This window comes from Emys orbicularis, chromosome 19 (genome assembly GCF_028017835.1).
Source record: "Emys orbicularis isolate rEmyOrb1 chromosome 19, rEmyOrb1.hap1, whole genome shotgun sequence".
NCBI classification, from domain to species: Eukaryota; Metazoa; Chordata; order Testudines; family Emydidae; genus Emys; species Emys orbicularis.
The window spans coordinates 25095458-25113835 of NC_088701.1; the positions used below are offsets into that span (position 1 = coordinate 25095458).

Below are 18378 nucleotides of genomic sequence, written 5' to 3' on the forward strand. Positions count from 1 at the left end.
AGTATATTGCAAGTTACCTGAAGCATTGGAGTGTTTGTGTGGGTGGAAAATGTAGTGCTTCTGTACAAAGCTGTCTTGACCATCCTCAGTTCACGGGACACCTTTTCTTCCAAGAATAAGATGAGAAACATACAGCTCTATGAAACTGCATTCTTGAGAGACTTTTGTGTTTGGCTGCAAATGTTAAGTCAGAGACTTTTGAGCACAGGTTTGTCTTAGGCTGGCGATGACTCCTGTGTCTGGAGGAGTGGAAAGACCTGGATAGATCACTTCAATTCTCTTGATTTCTTGGCAGGAAGATGGAGACTGCAATGCTGAACTTACGGAATCTGTTTGACCAACTCATGCGCCAGTCAGAATTTCTAAATGAAGGAAATGAATACCGTAAGTCATGTCACAGTTAACTCATGTCAATTCTTACACTGAACAACATACAATTGCTAGCTCATTTCGACTTCAGCCCTGAGTACTAAAGAGCCCACCGATGGCTTTGTAGGTAGTGGTGCTTTTCCAGGTACATAGATTTGGGAGCAAACTTGGTTTATTTGCTCTGACTGGACTCTTGAAGTGACCAGCTGAACGTCTGGGATGAATGCATCATGCTGTAGCATCCTGATTTTCTTGCACACAGAATTTCAAAGTTGGAGTTTGTAAGGTGTAGGGGAGTGCGTGTGCATGCGTGTGTGCAAAGCTAATTAGTACCAAAGGAGGGGGTGAAAACCTTAGGGGGGCCCAACAGTTAACTTTCTTCGACATGGGCCCAAGGAGAGTCCACACGGTCTGGGACTAACCGCTTCCATAAATAGCAGGGGGGAAAACACTGGCTGAAGGCAAACTTGTGAAATCTCTTCTTGCTGTAACTTTGCAGGGTGGAACACTTATATTCCCCTTAGGGCAGTGTTAAACCGCTAAAGGAAATTGGCTTTATACAAATATTGATTTGAAAGTAAAATTATCTAGCTGAATGGAGTTGCAGCTCCAGACATCTATAATACTAATCTACATCTACTGGAGCATATTACAGCAGATACATTTGAATCTGCTATTGAAAGTCTTTCTGGTGTACTGAGCTGTGACCATAACGCAGTCTGTCTTCATGTTATTTTAATAGCAGTAGTTTTGGCCTGATGTATGACAACTTGCCAGGAAGGTCATCTTTTTCTTTCAGCTGATTTAGCATAACATATGAAACCTGGGGAGTGACTATCTTTTATTGAAGTCTTCTTTACATGCTAGAGACTGGGTGGCCAGTAAAACATGAATCCATGATTCTGGTATTGGGGATTGATGTAACTGCTGGGGAGATCAGCTAGACCAGTGGTCACCGACTGGTTGATCCTAGAGGATCTCCCAGTCGATCGTGATCTCCAGCGGCAGCGCAGTGTGGCTGCGGCTAAGGCAGACTCCCTGCTTACCCTGGCCCCACACCGCTCCCAGAAGCGGCCACTGCAGCCCCAGGGGCGGGGGGGTCTCCCTCCGCCCGCTGTTCCTGCCTGCAAGCACCACCCTTGCAGCTTCCATTGGCTGGGAGAGCTGTGGGGGCGGTGCTTGCAGAGAGGGGCAGTGCACTGAGCCATGTTCCCCCCCCCCGCCTCCTCCCCACCCCCAGGGGTCACAGGGTGCGTTGGCCCCTTCCGGGAGGGGTGTAGGGCCGTGGTAGGCAGGGAGCCTGCCTTAGTCTCGCTGCGCCCGCTGCTGACCGGGATTCACTGGAGGTAAGTGCTGCCTGGCGGGAGGCTGCACCCCAACCCCCATCCCTGAGCTCCCTCCTGCACCCAAACCCCCTGCCCTGACCCGTCTTCCAGAGCCAGCACCCCATACCCCCTCCTGCACCCCAACACTCTGCCCCAGTCCAGAGCCCGCTCCTGCACCCAAACTCCCTCCTAGAGCTTGCACCCTCTCCTGCACTCCAACCCCCTGCCCCAGGCTCAGCCCAGAGCCCCCTCTCACACTGCGAACCCCTCAGCCCCAGCCCAGAGCCTACCCCCCCCGAACCCCAACACCCTGCCCCAGCCCGGTGAAAGTGAGTGAGGTTGGGGGAGAGTGAGTGTGGGGGGGGGGGTGGAGTGAGTGGAGGGGGCCTCAGGGAAGGGGCAGGGTAGATCCTGGGTTGCCCTTAGATTCAAAAAGTGATCCTGGGCGTAAAAAGGTTGGAGACCACTGAGCTAGCTCTTCTGCAGACTTTTTTCCTCTTCAGCTGGGTTTGCCAACAGGTCAGCTGATCTGTTATCTTTACTTGAAGGCAATCATTAATGGAAGGTTTCTTCCTACATAAAGGGGCAGATGCTGTATTTCTTCTGCTTCCATTCTTCACTGTTGTTAAGACTAAGCATCCTCTTCCCAGAGTTTATCCAGTTGGCAAAGAACTTTGAAGAGTTCCGAAAGAAGTGGCAGAAGGCAGATCATGAGCTGGCCAGGTACAAGGATCTTCTGATGAAAACAGAAACTGAGCGTAGTGCACTGGATGTAAAGCTGAAACATGCTCGCAATCAGGTGGATGTGGAGATCAAGCGAAGACAGCGAGCTGAAGCAGACTGTGAGAAGCTGGTGGGTATCATGTTACTTGTGATGTGACTCCTGTATGGAACAGGCTTTGCCTCAATTCTATAGAGATTCACCTACATGAGTGTTTCCGTGCTATAGATAAGTCCGCTCAGATAAGGATCTGGAAAGTTACAAAAGAGACCTCTATGTTTCTAAATGTGTTGGCACAAAAATATTAATTCCTGTAGTATATTTAATAGCTATACATGTCTCCCACAGTACCATCACCTTCAAATATAACAAAATGGAAGACTCCACTGATTTTAATGACACTGGGCAATAGGAAACGGCACATGGGGCATCTTCATCTGACTATAATATTAGGAATGTTCAGTGTGGTTCTATGACTGCTTGAGTTCACTCTCTCTAGCTTCAAAGCTACGTGCAACTCTTTTGGGAGTTTAATGAGCCTGATAGGAACTCTTTTCACTCTCCTGATCTCAGGTAGAGAGGATGTAGACAGCCTACCACCAATGGCATGTGTGAGGCAGGAATGGAGAGAAATACTGTATTACATGGATTTGCGGAGAGCCACAAAACGATGACTTCTTGCATCACTGCAGCATTGTGATACATCAACAAATTCCAGGAATTTCTATTGGGAATCTTGTGACTTTCTGTGAGGCCTTTTGCTGCAGTGGCTATCCAGCTCTTTAGGGTTTAGTAACTATAGACATTTATAACCATGCAGGTAGGAATTGAAGCATATTGGCAAGACTAGTATGGAGTTTAGTTCATCCTAATGTATTGTTTGGAAGAGTCCATATTGGCTTCCTCAGCAGACTGGAATTGTTCAGCACTATGTAATCCTTTTGTGCATTTCTCAGCAGTCTAAAAAGGTCTAAGCTACTTGGATTTATGGAAGACAATAACTGGCACCTAATAAGACAGCAATACATTGTTTTCTATTGCAAGAGAGTATAGCCTTCATTTGAATAGTGGTTTAATTCAGAAGAATCTCACTGCTGCTACTTTAAATTGAGTTTACCTGTTGGAAGCTGGGACACCAGTTTCTGCTTTATGGGCTTTTAATATGCTGTTGGAGTAGCAAACTTCATCAAAGCCTACCTGCATTAGCTGTATTAAATGTCTTATGGTCTGCCTGTCTCCCATAAATCTGAAGTGAAGCTTTCTCCCCTAGCTACTACTGATGTTTTCTGCTTTACAGGAGCGGCAGATCCAACTGATTCGAGAGCTACTGATGTGTGATGCATCTGGCAGTATTCAGCTAAGTGAAGAACAGAAATCTGCCCTGGCCTTCCTTAACAGGCCTCAACTTTCCACTGGGGGTTCTGGGAACAGAAGGTAGGGAAGGGAGCAACCTGACCATAAGGGAAACAACTGATTAGCACAAATACTTAAACTCTTGGATATCTGGTCCCTAGATTTACAGTAATCTAAGACTATAGTAGAGGTTTTTGACTTTTCTTTTGCAATACCCCAAAGCTACCAGCTTTTTTCTCCTGTGATCCTGTATTCCAGAGTGTTTCACATGACCTCTTCCTCAAAGCGATCTAATGTATAACATAAATTATTTTAGTTTGAAAAATTTGAAACTTTAACTGTTCTTATTGAAAGCTATAAGAATTCCATATTTCTCACTAAATCTAATTAAAGCAGGTAATTGCATTTGAATTTTGGGGGGGCAATAGGTTTTTTTTGTTTTTGTTTTGTTTTTTAATGAAAACTTAGGTTCTGTAGAAAATTTGTATTTGGTATCCAAAAAATTTTTTTGTCTTGGGGCTCCATTGTTCTAGGAGACTATTATTGCCACCAGAACTTTGTGTGTGGGTTGAGGAATATAAAAGCATAGGACAATGCATCTTCGTTGAAACCACTCAATTTTTTCCCCACTCCAGCTATAATCCCACTACTTGTGAAAGATTTTCCTTTTATATAGCTGTGCTAAACTACTTGTCAATAACTAAGCCTGCACATCAATAATAAACCTAAAGGTGAAACAGCAGTTCAGAAATACTTCTCCCAGCCACTGACCTGGCTCCAGAGAGCTACTGTATTTATCATTGTTTGTTTACCAAGGATTATCTGAGCTGAATACAGACTTGGAGGAGGGAACTTGGGATTCGTTGTGGATAACTAAATGAAAGCTGATACACATTGAGCAGAGGTTGTCAAAAATAAACAAAATGCTAGGGAATATAAGGAATGGGACAGAAAATATTTCAGTGCCATTATATAAATCAGTGACATGATCTCATCTGGATTACTGTATTCAGTCTCAAAGATATACCAGAAATAAGGGGGTTCAGAGAGGCACTAAAATGATTTTTGTAATGGAAGACTTCTCTCTGAGAGGATATCAAAAACTTCTAACTACTTAGAGAAGGGATGGATAGATACAAAATAATGCTATAAAAATGTAAATTGGGTATTCCTATTTATCCTTTTTCACAATGCAATTGGCATTCCATGAAACTGAAAGCAAGTTTAAAACTGACCACGGGAAATTTCTTATCACCTGACAAATTAACCTATGGGATTCATTGCCACAAGATATCACCAAGGCCAAAGAAAAATTATTCTATATAGGGAATAAGAACAGTTATATTAGTATATTGTATTAGAGAATGGATGTAAACCTTCATGCTTCAGGACATAAGCCAACCATGAACTGATGGGGGTTAGGAAGATTCTTCCTTTCTGGGACAGGATATTCCATAACTGTCCACTGGGGGGTTTCTTTCTTCCTTCCTCTGAATGAATGGACACTAACAACCATCAGAGTAGATGCTAAACTAGACAGACCACTGATCTTATCTGGCGCAGTTGTTCCTAATTTCTTGTTTTACAATCATAGAAATGTGGAGCTGGAAAGGACCTTGAGGTCATCTCATCCAGGCCCCATGCGGAGGCTGGACAAAGCACACCTAAATTATCCCTGACCGGTGTTTGTCTAACTTGTTCTTAAAACCTCCAGTGATGGTGATTCAAAACCCTCCCTTGAAAGCCTCTTCCAGAACTTAACTATCTTTATCATTAGAAAAATAACAGGAGTACTTGTGGCACCTTAGAGACTAACAAATTTATTAGAGCATAAGCTTTCGTGGGCTACAACCCACTTCTTCGGTTGCATCCGAAGAAGTGGGTTGTAGCCCACGAAAGCTTATGCTCTAATAAATTTGTTAGTCTCTAAGGTGCCACAAGTACTCCTGTTATTTTTGCGGATACAGACTAACACGGCTGCTACTCTGAAACCTATCATTAGAAAGTTTCTCCTAATATCTAACCTAGATCTCCCTTAGTGCAGATTAAGCCCATTAGTACTTGTCTGACCTTCAGTGGACATGAAGAACAATTGATCACCATCCTCTTTATAACATCCCTTAACATATTTGAAGACTATTATTGGGTCCACCCTCAGTCGTCTTTTCCCAAGAGTAAACATACCCATTTTTTTTTAATCTTTCCCCATATGTCAGGTTTTCTAATTTTATCATTTTTGTTTCTGTTTTCTGGACTCTCTCTAGTCTTAACTGTGTTGGTAGTTAAATAGTCTCGGCTAGGTTTTGAATTTAATACCACAAAACTGCAAATTAAATGGGGATAGGGAAGTAGGAGAAAGTCACTCTTCTGTGCTTGTCTGATGGGCTGCAGTCAAAAAGAACTTGTATATTGATTTATGAAGGAACTTAGCTTTGCAATCAGAAGAGGTAGAAGCTTTATATGGAAGGGAGGAGGAAGAGAGAAGGCTTGTGATTTGACATGCTAAATCTGGATTATGCCTACTCCATGGATTTTGGTTTCCCCTAGTAAATCGCAAATGACAGTCCATCAGTTTGTGAATCTACACTCTTATTTATACTGCATTAATGCTACATTAATAGCATCAAGGTATTGCCTTGTTCCAAACTAGAATACATAGCTATTGCCTGGTCAGTAAGCTTGCCCTGGAATCATGAAGTCAACTGGAAATGAAACCTACAGACTAATAGGTTTTTTACTTTACTTCTTAGACTTTCAACAATAGATGAATCTGGCTCAATTCTATCAGACATCAGCTTTGACAAGACTGACGAGTCATTGGTAATGTAACTCTAATCTTTGAGAATTATCTATCTTCACTCCCCATATTGCTGTTTCAGCAGTGCAGTGTCTTGCAATATCAACCATAAAAACACTGCACTGCTAAGCAAAATTAAATAGGGTCCTTATATGTTGATTCTGCTGACAGAGCTATGATATGAGTGTTCTAATTTTGCATCAGTGTGGGGGTGCAAGATTGGGTTTATAGTCTCTAGTTACCGTTCTGTCTACAGGAACCCAGTACTGTGGTATTATAACTAGGGATTCACATCTGGTGTGGAATGGCAAAAAAACCTAACTAGCTTCAAGACTGAGCTTAAGTTTATGGAGGGAATGGTATGATGAGATGGCCTACACTGGTATGTAGTGATCTGCAACTGCTAGCAGCATATATCTCCAATGGCTGGTAATGGGACACTAGATAGGGAGGTCTTTGAATTACTACAGAGAATTCTTTCCCAGGTGTCTGGCTGGTGTGTCTTGCCTACATGCTCAGGGTCTAACTGATTGCCATATTTGGGGTTGGGAAGGAATTTTCACCTGGGTCAGATTGGCAGAGACCCTAGGGGGGTTTCGCCTTCCTCTAGCATGGGGCACTGATCACTTGCAGGTTTAAACTAGTGTAAATGGTGGTTTCTCTGTAACTTGAAGGCTTTAAAACATGATTTGGGGACTTCAGTAACTCAGCCTGAGGTTAGGGGCCCATTACAGGAATGGGTGGGTGAGGTTCAGTGGCCTGCAATGTGCAGGAGGTCAGACTAGATGATCATGATGGTCCCTTCTGACCTTAAAATCTATGAGTCGGAGTCTTAGTAGTTCCAGCATGAAATTTAAAGGGAGTAGTGAGTGTAAGAAATGACTAATGAGGGGTGGAGGTGGTGGTAGAGGCCAGTGAGAATTCTGAACCTCTGTTTTTATCCCTGCTATCAAAATCTTAATGAGCACAGAGGTGAGGGAACTGCAGGGAAGCTGACTTCCCTGGTTATAACCCTCCAGAAATCATGAATGGAGCCAGAGGAAACACTAGGTTCATAACTGGATGATGTTAAGACTAACGTGTATTATATTTGTCTTAAGCTCGCTGGTCCACCGTTCTTTAAAATGGATTTAATGAAAGACATGGCTAAAGTCTGGAAAGTATCTGCAGTATGCTAACACAATACTTTGTCCTACCTACAGGATTGGGATTCCTCTTTGGTGAAGGCTGTCAGACTGAAGAAAAGAGAGAAACGGGTATGTTACATTCTTTCCCGTTAAGTGGTTGGAGCAGTCAGGAGTAACAATAGGTAGCACTGTGGCTACATGTGGTAGTTCATCTATTATAATAGACTCTGATCTGGTGGTCACTGTCCAAGCTCAGTCACATCAGACCTCCCAGAAATGCACTCTAACCTGCACCATGGGCAAGAGATGGAAGGCGTCTTCTGACTTAATTTATAGAACTGGACTACCTAGATGAATAAATCCTTAATTCTTTGCATCCAAAAATTCAGCACTGTTGTGTGGATTCAGATGAAAGCTTTGGAAGTAACTTTCACTTGTCAGCTGGAGATGATGAAGTGAATTCCCACATCCCATGCTACTCTCACCTGCATCTTACAAGCGGAAAGTTACTTGGAGTGAAGCTTCTTGGTGGACTTACTGCATCTTTCTGGTAACATGAAACTAGTAATAGGGGGAAATTAAAGATAGGTGTTCCCATCATAAAAGTGGGCTCAGGATTTGTCCTACTATCCTGCAGTCAGCATGTGGTGTGGGTAGGGAAGAGGGACCGAACCATCAGAAGAGATGGCTGTCTTATTGGGGGAGGATTTGGTATTTGCTCCCTGTTTTCCAATAGCATTCCTCATGTTGAAGAGGGAAAATTACTTCCCATGAAGGTCTTGGTGGTAGAGCACTCAGTTGGCCAGTCAAACTTCTTGGGAAGATTGTGTGCTGAACCATTTCTACTGGTCAGTTAGGCTGCCTTATTGCACAAGTCTTCATGTCCTTTCTAAATAGAAATCATTATGGACTTCAATATCTGCAAACGCTGCAGTGGAATTTACCCCAACCCTTCAGGAAATGTGGTGTGATGCTCTAGGCTTGACGCCCCCAATCTTGTTTAACACACATTTTCTTTTCAGCGTTCTTCCAGACAGTTCATAGAAGGCCCCCCAGGTCCTTTAAAAAAAACCCGATCAATTGGCTCCACAGTGGACCAGGTATGTAAACCCAGCTGAGTTTGTGTGCATCTAAAATCTCTTGTCAGAGGTGGCTATATTGGTGTAGCCCCCAAATGCAGTAGGATACTCTGTGAAACTAGAGCTAGTATAACAGTTTCACAGGACAGCAACTCATGGAGTCACAGCTAATGCCAGTCACATATTTTGGAAATTATCTTCCTTTTCTATTCCTCTGGTGTCTGACACAAGATTAAATCAGACATCTGATTAAGTTGTACACATTAATGCAATATAAGTGATCTGCTGGGGCCAATAAAAGCTAAATATCCCTTGCCACATCATATTGCCATCACTAATCATATAGCTCTTTCATTTCAGGGAAACGAGTCTATAGTTGCAAAAACGACACTTATGGTCCCTAATGATGGCGGCCCAATTGAAGCTATCTCCACTATTCAGACTATACCTTATCATCTCAGAAGCCGGAGGAAGACAGGTAGGTATATGTATGTCTGTGGGCTGTCCCTTATCCTGGTTTTAATGCACAATGCTGTCACTTGTCACTAATTTTCATGAATCTTTATTTGCCTGTCTCTGCAGACACTGATACAAATAGGGGTGATTATGTTGAAAAGTTATTTTGAAAAAGGGTAGTCTGAGGGATCTTAATGGCTCCTAGTAAAGTTAACAGCAAAGACCAGAACTTGTTTGCTGGACCACACTTCACAATGACCAACTTCACAATAAATAAACTAGGCACACAAAGTTTCTCTCTGCCATCTCTTTATTTGTTAAATATAACTGGGCTAGTAAGTGTTAATATATAGGAGAGGAGGATGGGAAAAAAATTCCAAGAAAATCTTTGTTCCCTCCACCTGCTGCTTCCCATTTCTCCTATAATTAGCATTAAACAGGTATCTTGAAAGCTAGTAATCAAATAATAGTCTCTCTCAGGTGTCCTAACCCTGGTTGTTGGGGAAACTCTAAATTTAGCTTGTTCTTTAAAAAGAATAAACCTTTCTTTGAAAGTTGGGTTACAGAATGATCTTTAAATGGGATCGAGGCAAAAGAAAAAACTAAACATGGGGGCATTTTCCTTTCAGACCCTCTGAAACAGACCATAGTTATTTCTAGCCCAGAGAAAATCAGACTGAAGGACAAAAGCCAAACTTCTTGCTTTTAGCCTTCTCTTCCTGGCCGTCTCCAAATAAATGACTCTAACCGCTAAAAGTCTTTCATAAATCTTCTGTATGGAGGTATTCTGATAAATCTAACAGAGTGGGGGGGGGTTTCTAGTATTGCTTTTATATATTCATAAGCAAAGTAATTGCTCAAAGAAGTTTGGTATACGAGAGTGATTAGAAGTACACAATGTGTATCCAATATAAGAACTATGTGCCTGTATTAATGCTTATGTGGTAGCACTTATTCTCTCAGTTAACCCAAGATGTGCTGCTCCTGGGCAATAATAATTGAAGTATGTTGCCCTAATTCTCTGATTTTAATTGCTTTCGAAAGTAACTTGGCTTTGCTTTCAGTTTTAACACACTAATGCACCATACTTCTTGCTTGGCTTTGGAGAGCATGTCTGCAAGAGTGAGTGCCTGTGAGGTAAATAATTGTCATTAATTGCCAGTTGTATCTTGTAACAGCCTCTGCTGGTTGCACTACCTTTGCCATAACACAGATGCCAGGTGGCAGTACTTGTTAGGCCATGGATATCCCTCAGTCATTCACAATAATCTCCTGCCAGTTCCAAGTTGACTCAATCATTATATAGTCTTTATACTGAAAACAGAAGGCTGGAAAATTATTCTACAGATCTCTCTTTCTCTCTCTCTTTCAGCCAGTTTACAACCCTGGAATAGTGACTCAAGCTTGGGCAGTAGGCAGCTGGAATCCAGATCTGAAACTGATGGATCTAACACTCCTCAGAGCAATGGAGGGATGAGGCTGCACGAATTTGTATCAAAGACGGTATGTGTACAGGCAGTAGGAACTTGAGCAGCTCTCCCCTTTCAGTTCTCGTGTGGGTGGACTATAGAGTCAGTCCTGAAAGAGATTCACTGGACCTACTGCTGTACATCCCTCTGAGTGCAGGCTGGTGCAGTGTCAGTTATCCAATCTGATGTTGGCAGTTTCAGCTCTGGACTCTGACCCTGAGTCCTCAGCTATGCCCTAAGATATATGCAGGCAGAGGCGTCCTGTGGGTACGGCGAATCGGGGTGAGGAGGTGAGGCGAGAAACGGGCAAGCGGGGTGGAGAGGTGAGCGGCGGGCGGGGTGTATGTGGAGGAGCCCCCTACCAGAACTGACCCCTCCCCCCAGCACCACCTCCTCCCTCTCATCACCTGCCGCGGATGTTTCGCAGCATCAGGAGGCGCTGGGGGGGAGTGGGGAGGAGCAAGGGTACAGCATGCTCGGGGGAGGGGGTGGAACTGGGTGGGAAAGGGATGGGGGTGGGAAGAAGCAGGGTGGGGGTGAGGTCTTGGGGGTAGGGGTGGAGTGGGGATGGGGCCTGGGCAGAGCCGGGGAGGGGGAAGGGGGGGTAAAAGCACCCCCTGGCAGATAGGCGCTGAGTTTCTAATGTCCCAGGCCCCGCACCACCGCTAGGGACCGCCCTGTATGCAGGCATATATCTTTGTTAGCTCCTGCTGTGAAACACCTTGCACTGCTATGCTGAAGTTTAACAGCTGACAATTCAGCCCTTGAGATCCAGAGTTTAGACTTCCCATGCATGTCCCAATGACTGTAAGAGATGTCATGATGGCTGGAACTAAGATGATAAAATAAATGAGCAGGGTTTGCTAGAAGCAGAATCACCAACCATTGACAAGGGCTTATTTAACTCCCAACCCTATCAGTCTGCCTACAATGGTATCTGTGCTTTGCCATCAATATAGAACAAGAAACTCATTCAATATACCTGTGCTAAACTGTATCTATTGTTTTGTTGCATTATTACCACTTCCTCATACACAGGCTCTTTATTTCCAGGTTATCAAACCAGAGTCATGCGTTCCATGTGGAAAGCGGATAAAGTTTGGGAAACTGTCCCTAAAGTGCAGGGACTGCCGTGTGGTGACTCACCCAGAATGTCGGGACCGCTGTCCCCTTCCCTGCATCCCAACATTAACAGGCACTCCTGTCAGAATTGGAGAGGTATGGCTTTATGTGAGATGAGCTTTAAACTCTGTAGCTGCCAACAACAAATGGGCTAATGCCCATTTGGGAGAACTAGACCTTGCTTAAGGACTCCAGGAGTCTTATATACTGGTTAACTTGTTGCTGCATTATGTGGATTGTCAGCGTTCTTACAGATCTAATAGATGTACATAAATGAGACTGTTAAATAAAGCCAAGAATAGTAGGAATGTGGGGGTTTTGGAGGGTGGAGAATTGTATGTGGTGGCTCTGAAAGTATGTGGTGGAGGCATTTTGTTCTGATTTTACAAGCAGTCACAGAAACTATTTCTGGCTCTGCATGTATCAGTGTTTCCAGTCTGTCAACTGAAGTTATTGGCAAAGTTATTTTGCTTAAATTGGAGCCTTAAGATGCTTTCAGGTTGGTGAATGATGGCACAGCTAAGCTGGTCTTTAGGAGTCTCCTGCTTGTTTTCGGCTAGATCCCTCTTTTTTTGGACCACTCACAGTAGTACTCCTTCCCTTTGTCTAGACATGTCTAGTGAACTTAAGATCCTGATATATAGGTGCCAGAGTTATCTGCTTTATTAAATGGTAATATTACTTGCTCTCCTTTCCCTTCATATCTGCTGCATGGTCCATTTTCCACTGGCCTGTGAAGCAGGAGTCTTTTGCCTGAGCCTCTCGTGTATGGTAACTCCACAGGTGCAACATGTCTTAAGTTAAACTCAGTTCTTGGCTCTCCATTTCCTATAGAGTAAGACTGTGTTGTATGGAGGACTTCTGGGTAGATACTGTTTAGCTCTCTATAGGAGCACATAGTGTTTGTCCTCTTTGTGCCCATGGCACCTACCTCTGTGGGTCTGGGGAATGAGAATCTAGAGACTACTCCTAAGCCTAGATCTGTTGGGATCTCCTGAGCACTTCCAGTGTCCTGAAACTTGTAAATGTCAATGTTGCAAAATCAGTCTCTTCCTTCTTATAGGGGACACTGGTGGACTTTGTGCCCATGACTCCGCCAATGATTCCTTCCATTGTAGTGCATTGTGTGAATGAAATTGAGCAGCGAGGGCTACGTGAGGTAAGAATCACCTGAAATCAGTGGGGGTACTAGTTAAACAAATTTGGCTGTGATATTAGAGCCACAGTTGGTTAATCTGAGGATCTCTTGTTTATGATGCTGTAGATATTGTGCTGTTCAACACATGAGTCACGATGAGCAAGTTACATTCCCTACTCAGAGATCTCACAGTTTACAATGGGGGCAGGAGACTGCTTTTACTGAAGAATCTAGACTTTGCCTTCTCAAGATGTTTGGGCAGGTGAAGTCCTGACTTTAGGCATTGCTTTCTAACAGACAGGCCTATACCGAATTTCTGGCTGTGACCGGACAGTAAAAGAGCTGAAGGAGAAGTTCCTTCGAGGGAAGACTGTGCCCCTGCTCAGCAAAGTGGATGATATCCATGCCATCTGTGGCCTTCTTAAAGACTTCCTGCGCAGCCTAAAGGAACCCATTCTCACATTCCGGCTAAACAAGACTTTTATGGAGGCAGCAGGTGACGCGAGCCAAATGCCATTGGCAGTTGTAGTGCCTGAGGGTCCATTCTCAGACAGATCCATCTGAATTGGCAATCCTTCTTGGGTGTGAATGTATTGGCAGTACTGGGTATACTGTAGAGAGATCTTCCTTCCTACCGTAGATCTGCCTCTACAACACTGCCTGGTGTTAGCTTTGTTATAGTGAAGTATCTCATCCAGGTCTTTGAAGAACTTTCTCTGATAAGTAATCTGCCTTGCAGCTGCAGCTGTCTCATTCTGTGGATATTATCATGTAGGCTGCTAACATTAGGTGGATACTCACTCTCTAGATCCCATATTTTTAGATTAATCCTTAAATAATCTCAGTTTTTGATTTTTGGAATTAATCAATAGTCCTGATAGTCAGTATCCTGTTCAGGAATCATGCACAAGTTTAGTGCAGTCTTGAAGCTATTCTAACATTTGTACAGAAAATCTTTGAAATCAGTGTCCAACAGAGAGAGCACAATACTTACAGTGCTGTTCACCAGAAGATTTCAAAGCATTTTACACACATTAAGCCTCGTAAAAGAAAACCTCTGAGACACTGGTATTAGCCCCATTTTAGATGAGGAAACCAGAGCACAGGTGTTTAAATGACTTGCTCAAGGTTAGATAGTATCAGTGTTAGAATTAGAACTCAGGAGCATGGGACCCAGAATCTTATCACCCTCCAGCACTGTGATGGAACATACTGCTGTCTGAGGAAAATGATCCCACAGGCCTCTCTAATCGCTTTCTTTTTTTATTTAAAGAAATTCTGGATGAAGACAACAGTGTGGCTGCCATGTACCAGGCTGTTGGTGAACTCCCTCAGGCTAACAGAGACACACTCGCTTTCCTCATGATTCACCTTCAGAGGTGGGTTCAGCCAGGTTAGGAGTTCTGGAAATGGGGGAAAAGAGATGATGCTGTAGTTCTGTTTCTACAGGCTCACACTGGTGGTTGAGTGACAGAGGAGTCTTTACCTGGGACTATTTGCAAATTCAGATATAATTGACATCAGCTCACATTATCAGGGTTTTCTATCTGTGAACAAAATTTACTCAATGTCCTTTTTCTTTTTCTTTCTTTCTTGTCTAGAGTGGCTCAGAGCCCAGACACTAAAATGGACATCACCAACCTGTCCAAAGTCTTCGGCCCCACAATAGTTGCCCATGCTGTGCCAGATCCTGACCCCATGACACTCTTGCAGGACACTAAACGACAACCCAAGGTAGGTGATTAGTAATGACACCTGGCAGAATGTTGATGTAAGACACATGAAGTGTCCTGTTAAAGAATCTGATTATACTGGCACCTGGGGCTGTTGTCCTCTGGCCCATCTGATACCACTTTTAGGCTGAATGAATTGTAAGTTTCTGGTACGGTGGGGAATTGTGTGCTAAAGTGTGTTTCTGTAGGTGGTAGAGCGGCTGCTGTCACTGCCAGTGGAATACTGGAGCCAGTTCATGATGGTGGAGCAAGAAAACATTGACCCAGCACATATAATTGAAAACTCCAATGCCTATTCCACTCCCCGAACACCAGATGTTAAAGGTAGCCCGGAATGTTGCTCTATCAGATCTTCAACTATGGCCAAACATCCACTCTAAAACAATGACCTCAGATCAAAGCCTTTTGTTAGATTGTGTTGGAACAGGCTTGCCAAACTGTGTAATTCCTACTCCTCCTCTTCCACACTCCAGTTACCATACAGCCTTTGACACTGATGGTCATGGCTCTTTATCCCTGATGTGGCATTTCAAGTGCTGTAGCCATATTTTTTCGAGGATAATAGAAAAACAAGTGGGGTAAGGTAATATCTTGTATTGGACCAACTGGTGAAAGAGACAAGCTTTCAAGCTACACAGTGTAGCTTGAAAGCTTGTCTCTTTCACTAAAAGAAATTGGTCCAACAAAAGACATTATCTCACCCATCTTGTCTCTCTAATGGCATTTCAAAACAGGCATTCTTTGGTCTGTTTTACCCACCTCCCAGCCTCAGGAGGAGTATTACTTTTTCACACTGAGGGCAACATATTGCTCTTAGTGCCCAGCCTAGGCCTAACTGTTACCATTCACCTTGATAACCAAGCATCTGTAACACCTGCTGCCTTTAGTGCTGTAAGTCGGAACGTCAAGCTACAAAGAAGCTTTTAAAGAGTTAAATATCTAGCTGTGGCATCAATTGGTGCAATGTTACAAGGGCATTTTGGGGGGAATGGGGAGGGCAGTAGCTTATGACAGGAAAGACGAGCTTCTCTCAAACTTCAGCAAACTTTGTGGAAGACTAACACATTTTTACATACAAAGTGTACTAAGCAGTGACTCCTGCTTCACTTAGCTTTGTGTTGTGCCTCTATTTTTATAGAACATATTGGGCCAGTTTTTCTGCTGTTTTCACTTGTGTAAATCTGGAGTCCCACCATTGACTTCAGCAGAGTTACCCTGATTTACCAGATGGCAACAGGGCAAAATATAATCCCATTACCTTAGTTTAAGAAGAAACATTGTATGTGAGTTATGTGCCTGTTCTAATATGACTCTTGTTTCCTCTGTCGGAAGTGAGCATGCTGGGTCCTCTCACTACTCCAGAACAGCAACTGACAAAGACTCCTTCGTCTAGCTCCCTGTCCCAGAAGGTCCGATCTACACTCAGCAAGACTACTCCGAAGTAAGTGACACTCATACTTTGGGATAGTAAAATCAAATGCTAAGGCCATGTCTACACTAGAGAACTTACAGCGGCACAGCTGTATCGATGCAGCAGCGCTGCTGTAAGATCGATTGTCTAGCCGCTCTATGACGATGGGAGAGAGCTCTCCTGTCAGCATAACACCTCCTCAAGCGGTGGTAGCTATGTCGGCAGGAGAAGCTGTTCACACCCAGAGCATCTGTCGGTGTAACACATGTCATTCAGGGAGGTGCTTTTTTCACACCCCTGAATGACATAAGTTATACCAGTGGTAGTGTAGACATGGCCTTAATCTGAGCTACTGTCTCAGTCCAAATAATATCATGCACTATATTTGACTGTTTATGTATCCCAATAAACTAAAGGTTGCAATAGGGCTTTGTGGACAGTATGAGTTTGGGAAGCAAGAAACTTTGGTCTTTGGGGGATAATACCTACCTCATGGTTACGGAGCATTCATTGAGTATTGCACAGTGCTTGGTGTTTATGCAGTTTTTTTATAAGAGACTAATCAACTGCTTACTGGGGTGGAGAGGGACACTACTCCATGGGAGGGTTGGAATATATGGCGGAGAGCTCAAGGGGTTGAGAAAGTTACAGGGCCTTGGATCTGCCCTTCCTCAATGCAAATTTCATAACAGTGGGGGGCTCCATGAAAGCCACCTGCCTTTCATCCCTGCTCCTCTATGGCTCTTAGTGCAGCTGGCCAGAGGGACAGTTTATGTGTACAGGTCCAAGCTTCTCTCCCTAGCTTCCATGGCACTCAGTTAAACAGAATGCTTGTACTTCAGACTCTAGGAACCAACAAAAGGCAGCCCCATCATAAGTAGTATGTGACCTCGTGAGCAGGGAGGGGGGACCACAAACAAATCAAAATTAAAAAGGAGTGTTAAAAAAGCACAGAATGGTGAAAAAAGATAATGGCACTGTACATGTAGAGGTGCTAATTCACCAGTCCATCACAAGGAGGTGCTCTAATGGCAGGGCTGGGAATTATTGCTTTAGAACAGATCCTTATCTCTGTTTAATTAGATTTGGGAGCAAAAGCAAGTCTGCAACCAACCTTGGACGCCAGGGATACTTCTTTGCCTCTCCTATGCTGAAGTAAAATGGACCTGGAGATTCAGCCCTTTTATAACGTTTACAGCCCACATATGCATGACTACAATAAAGGACTAACTGCCCTTCACTACTCTCAGCAGCCTGTGTACTAGGGTATAATCTTATTACTTTTGTTTTTAGCTTAATTGAGACTTTTAATCAAGAGTTTTATTGTGCAATGTATTTTATTAAATATTTAGTGCCATATTGCATCTAGCATTAGTGAGTAAAGTCACTGGCAAGATCTAGTCAGTATGTTAGGGCAAATTGCCAGAAAAATATTTTAATTTGAAAATATATATCTTTCAATGGGAAGCTGGCCTCCATCTGTTTAAGAGCACCTTATTGGAGTTCCATTTAAACACTTTCTGAAAACTATAAGGCAGCATTTTGCACCAGCAGTAATCCTACCTTGTTCCAAGAGAACTACCATAATCCTTTGGGGAATGAGTGCTGATCCCGTGTATTGGGAAGCAGTGAATGCTGAGAAACACTTGCTCTTCCTTTTGCAAGTCTATTTTTAGTGAAGCCAGTGACTTTAAAAAGTGAGAACTCTTAAAACTTGGTCATGTGAAAAATTACAAAAACCAGTGTTCCATAATGTGCCTAAATCTGCCATAAGTCTTGAGACTTATTTGTGTACTATAAAGTGGCTCAGCCTGTAAATATGGTACTGAAATTTGCATCTATCTTGAGTACAGGCCAGTAATTTTGGCCTCCGCTTCTACAAAAGCTAGTTTGGTTTGTTCTTAATGAATTGCCACTTGGTATGTGACTTATACAGCAGAACTACATTAAAAATATCTGCTGTCAGTAAAGAACAGTTTTATAGATCAGATTGTCTGCAGATACTAGCACAAAGAATTATTGGATTGGTACTGTGGGTGCTTTAAAAAATTGTACAACCTTTCTTGATTTTGGGATGGACATGTTTATTAATGACAATTTTCCAAATTCCAGGATATGAGAGAGGATGCTAATTTACCTAGTTCAATGTTGCACCAGAAGACTTGTTAAACATGTACCAATACTTGTAAACATGGCTTCTCTGTATTAAGTTCCTGGAAACTGTACTGACTTCTGCCTGTAAGAATCACGTACAGTTGGTATATCTGAAAAAAGTAAA

The 18378-nt window shown here is 43.2% G+C and overlaps 1 protein-coding gene across 1 annotated transcript; it reads left to right on the forward strand.

Annotated features, from left to right (window-relative positions):
• Positions 1-299: 299 nt before the first annotated feature.
• RACGAP1 (Rac GTPase activating protein 1) lies at positions 300-17259 on the forward strand. Its single transcript, XM_065419499.1, has 16 exons — positions 300-384; positions 2345-2547; positions 3713-3849; positions 6519-6588; positions 7768-7821; positions 8715-8792; positions 9132-9253; positions 10604-10730; positions 11750-11914; positions 12882-12977; positions 13254-13452; positions 14230-14335; positions 14558-14690; positions 14878-15013; positions 16022-16130; positions 17184-17259. The coding sequence occupies exons 1-16, from the start codon at positions 300-302 to the stop codon at positions 17257-17259; spliced, it is 1896 nt and encodes a 631-aa protein (XP_065275571.1).
• Positions 17260-18378: the final 1119 nt, after the last annotated feature.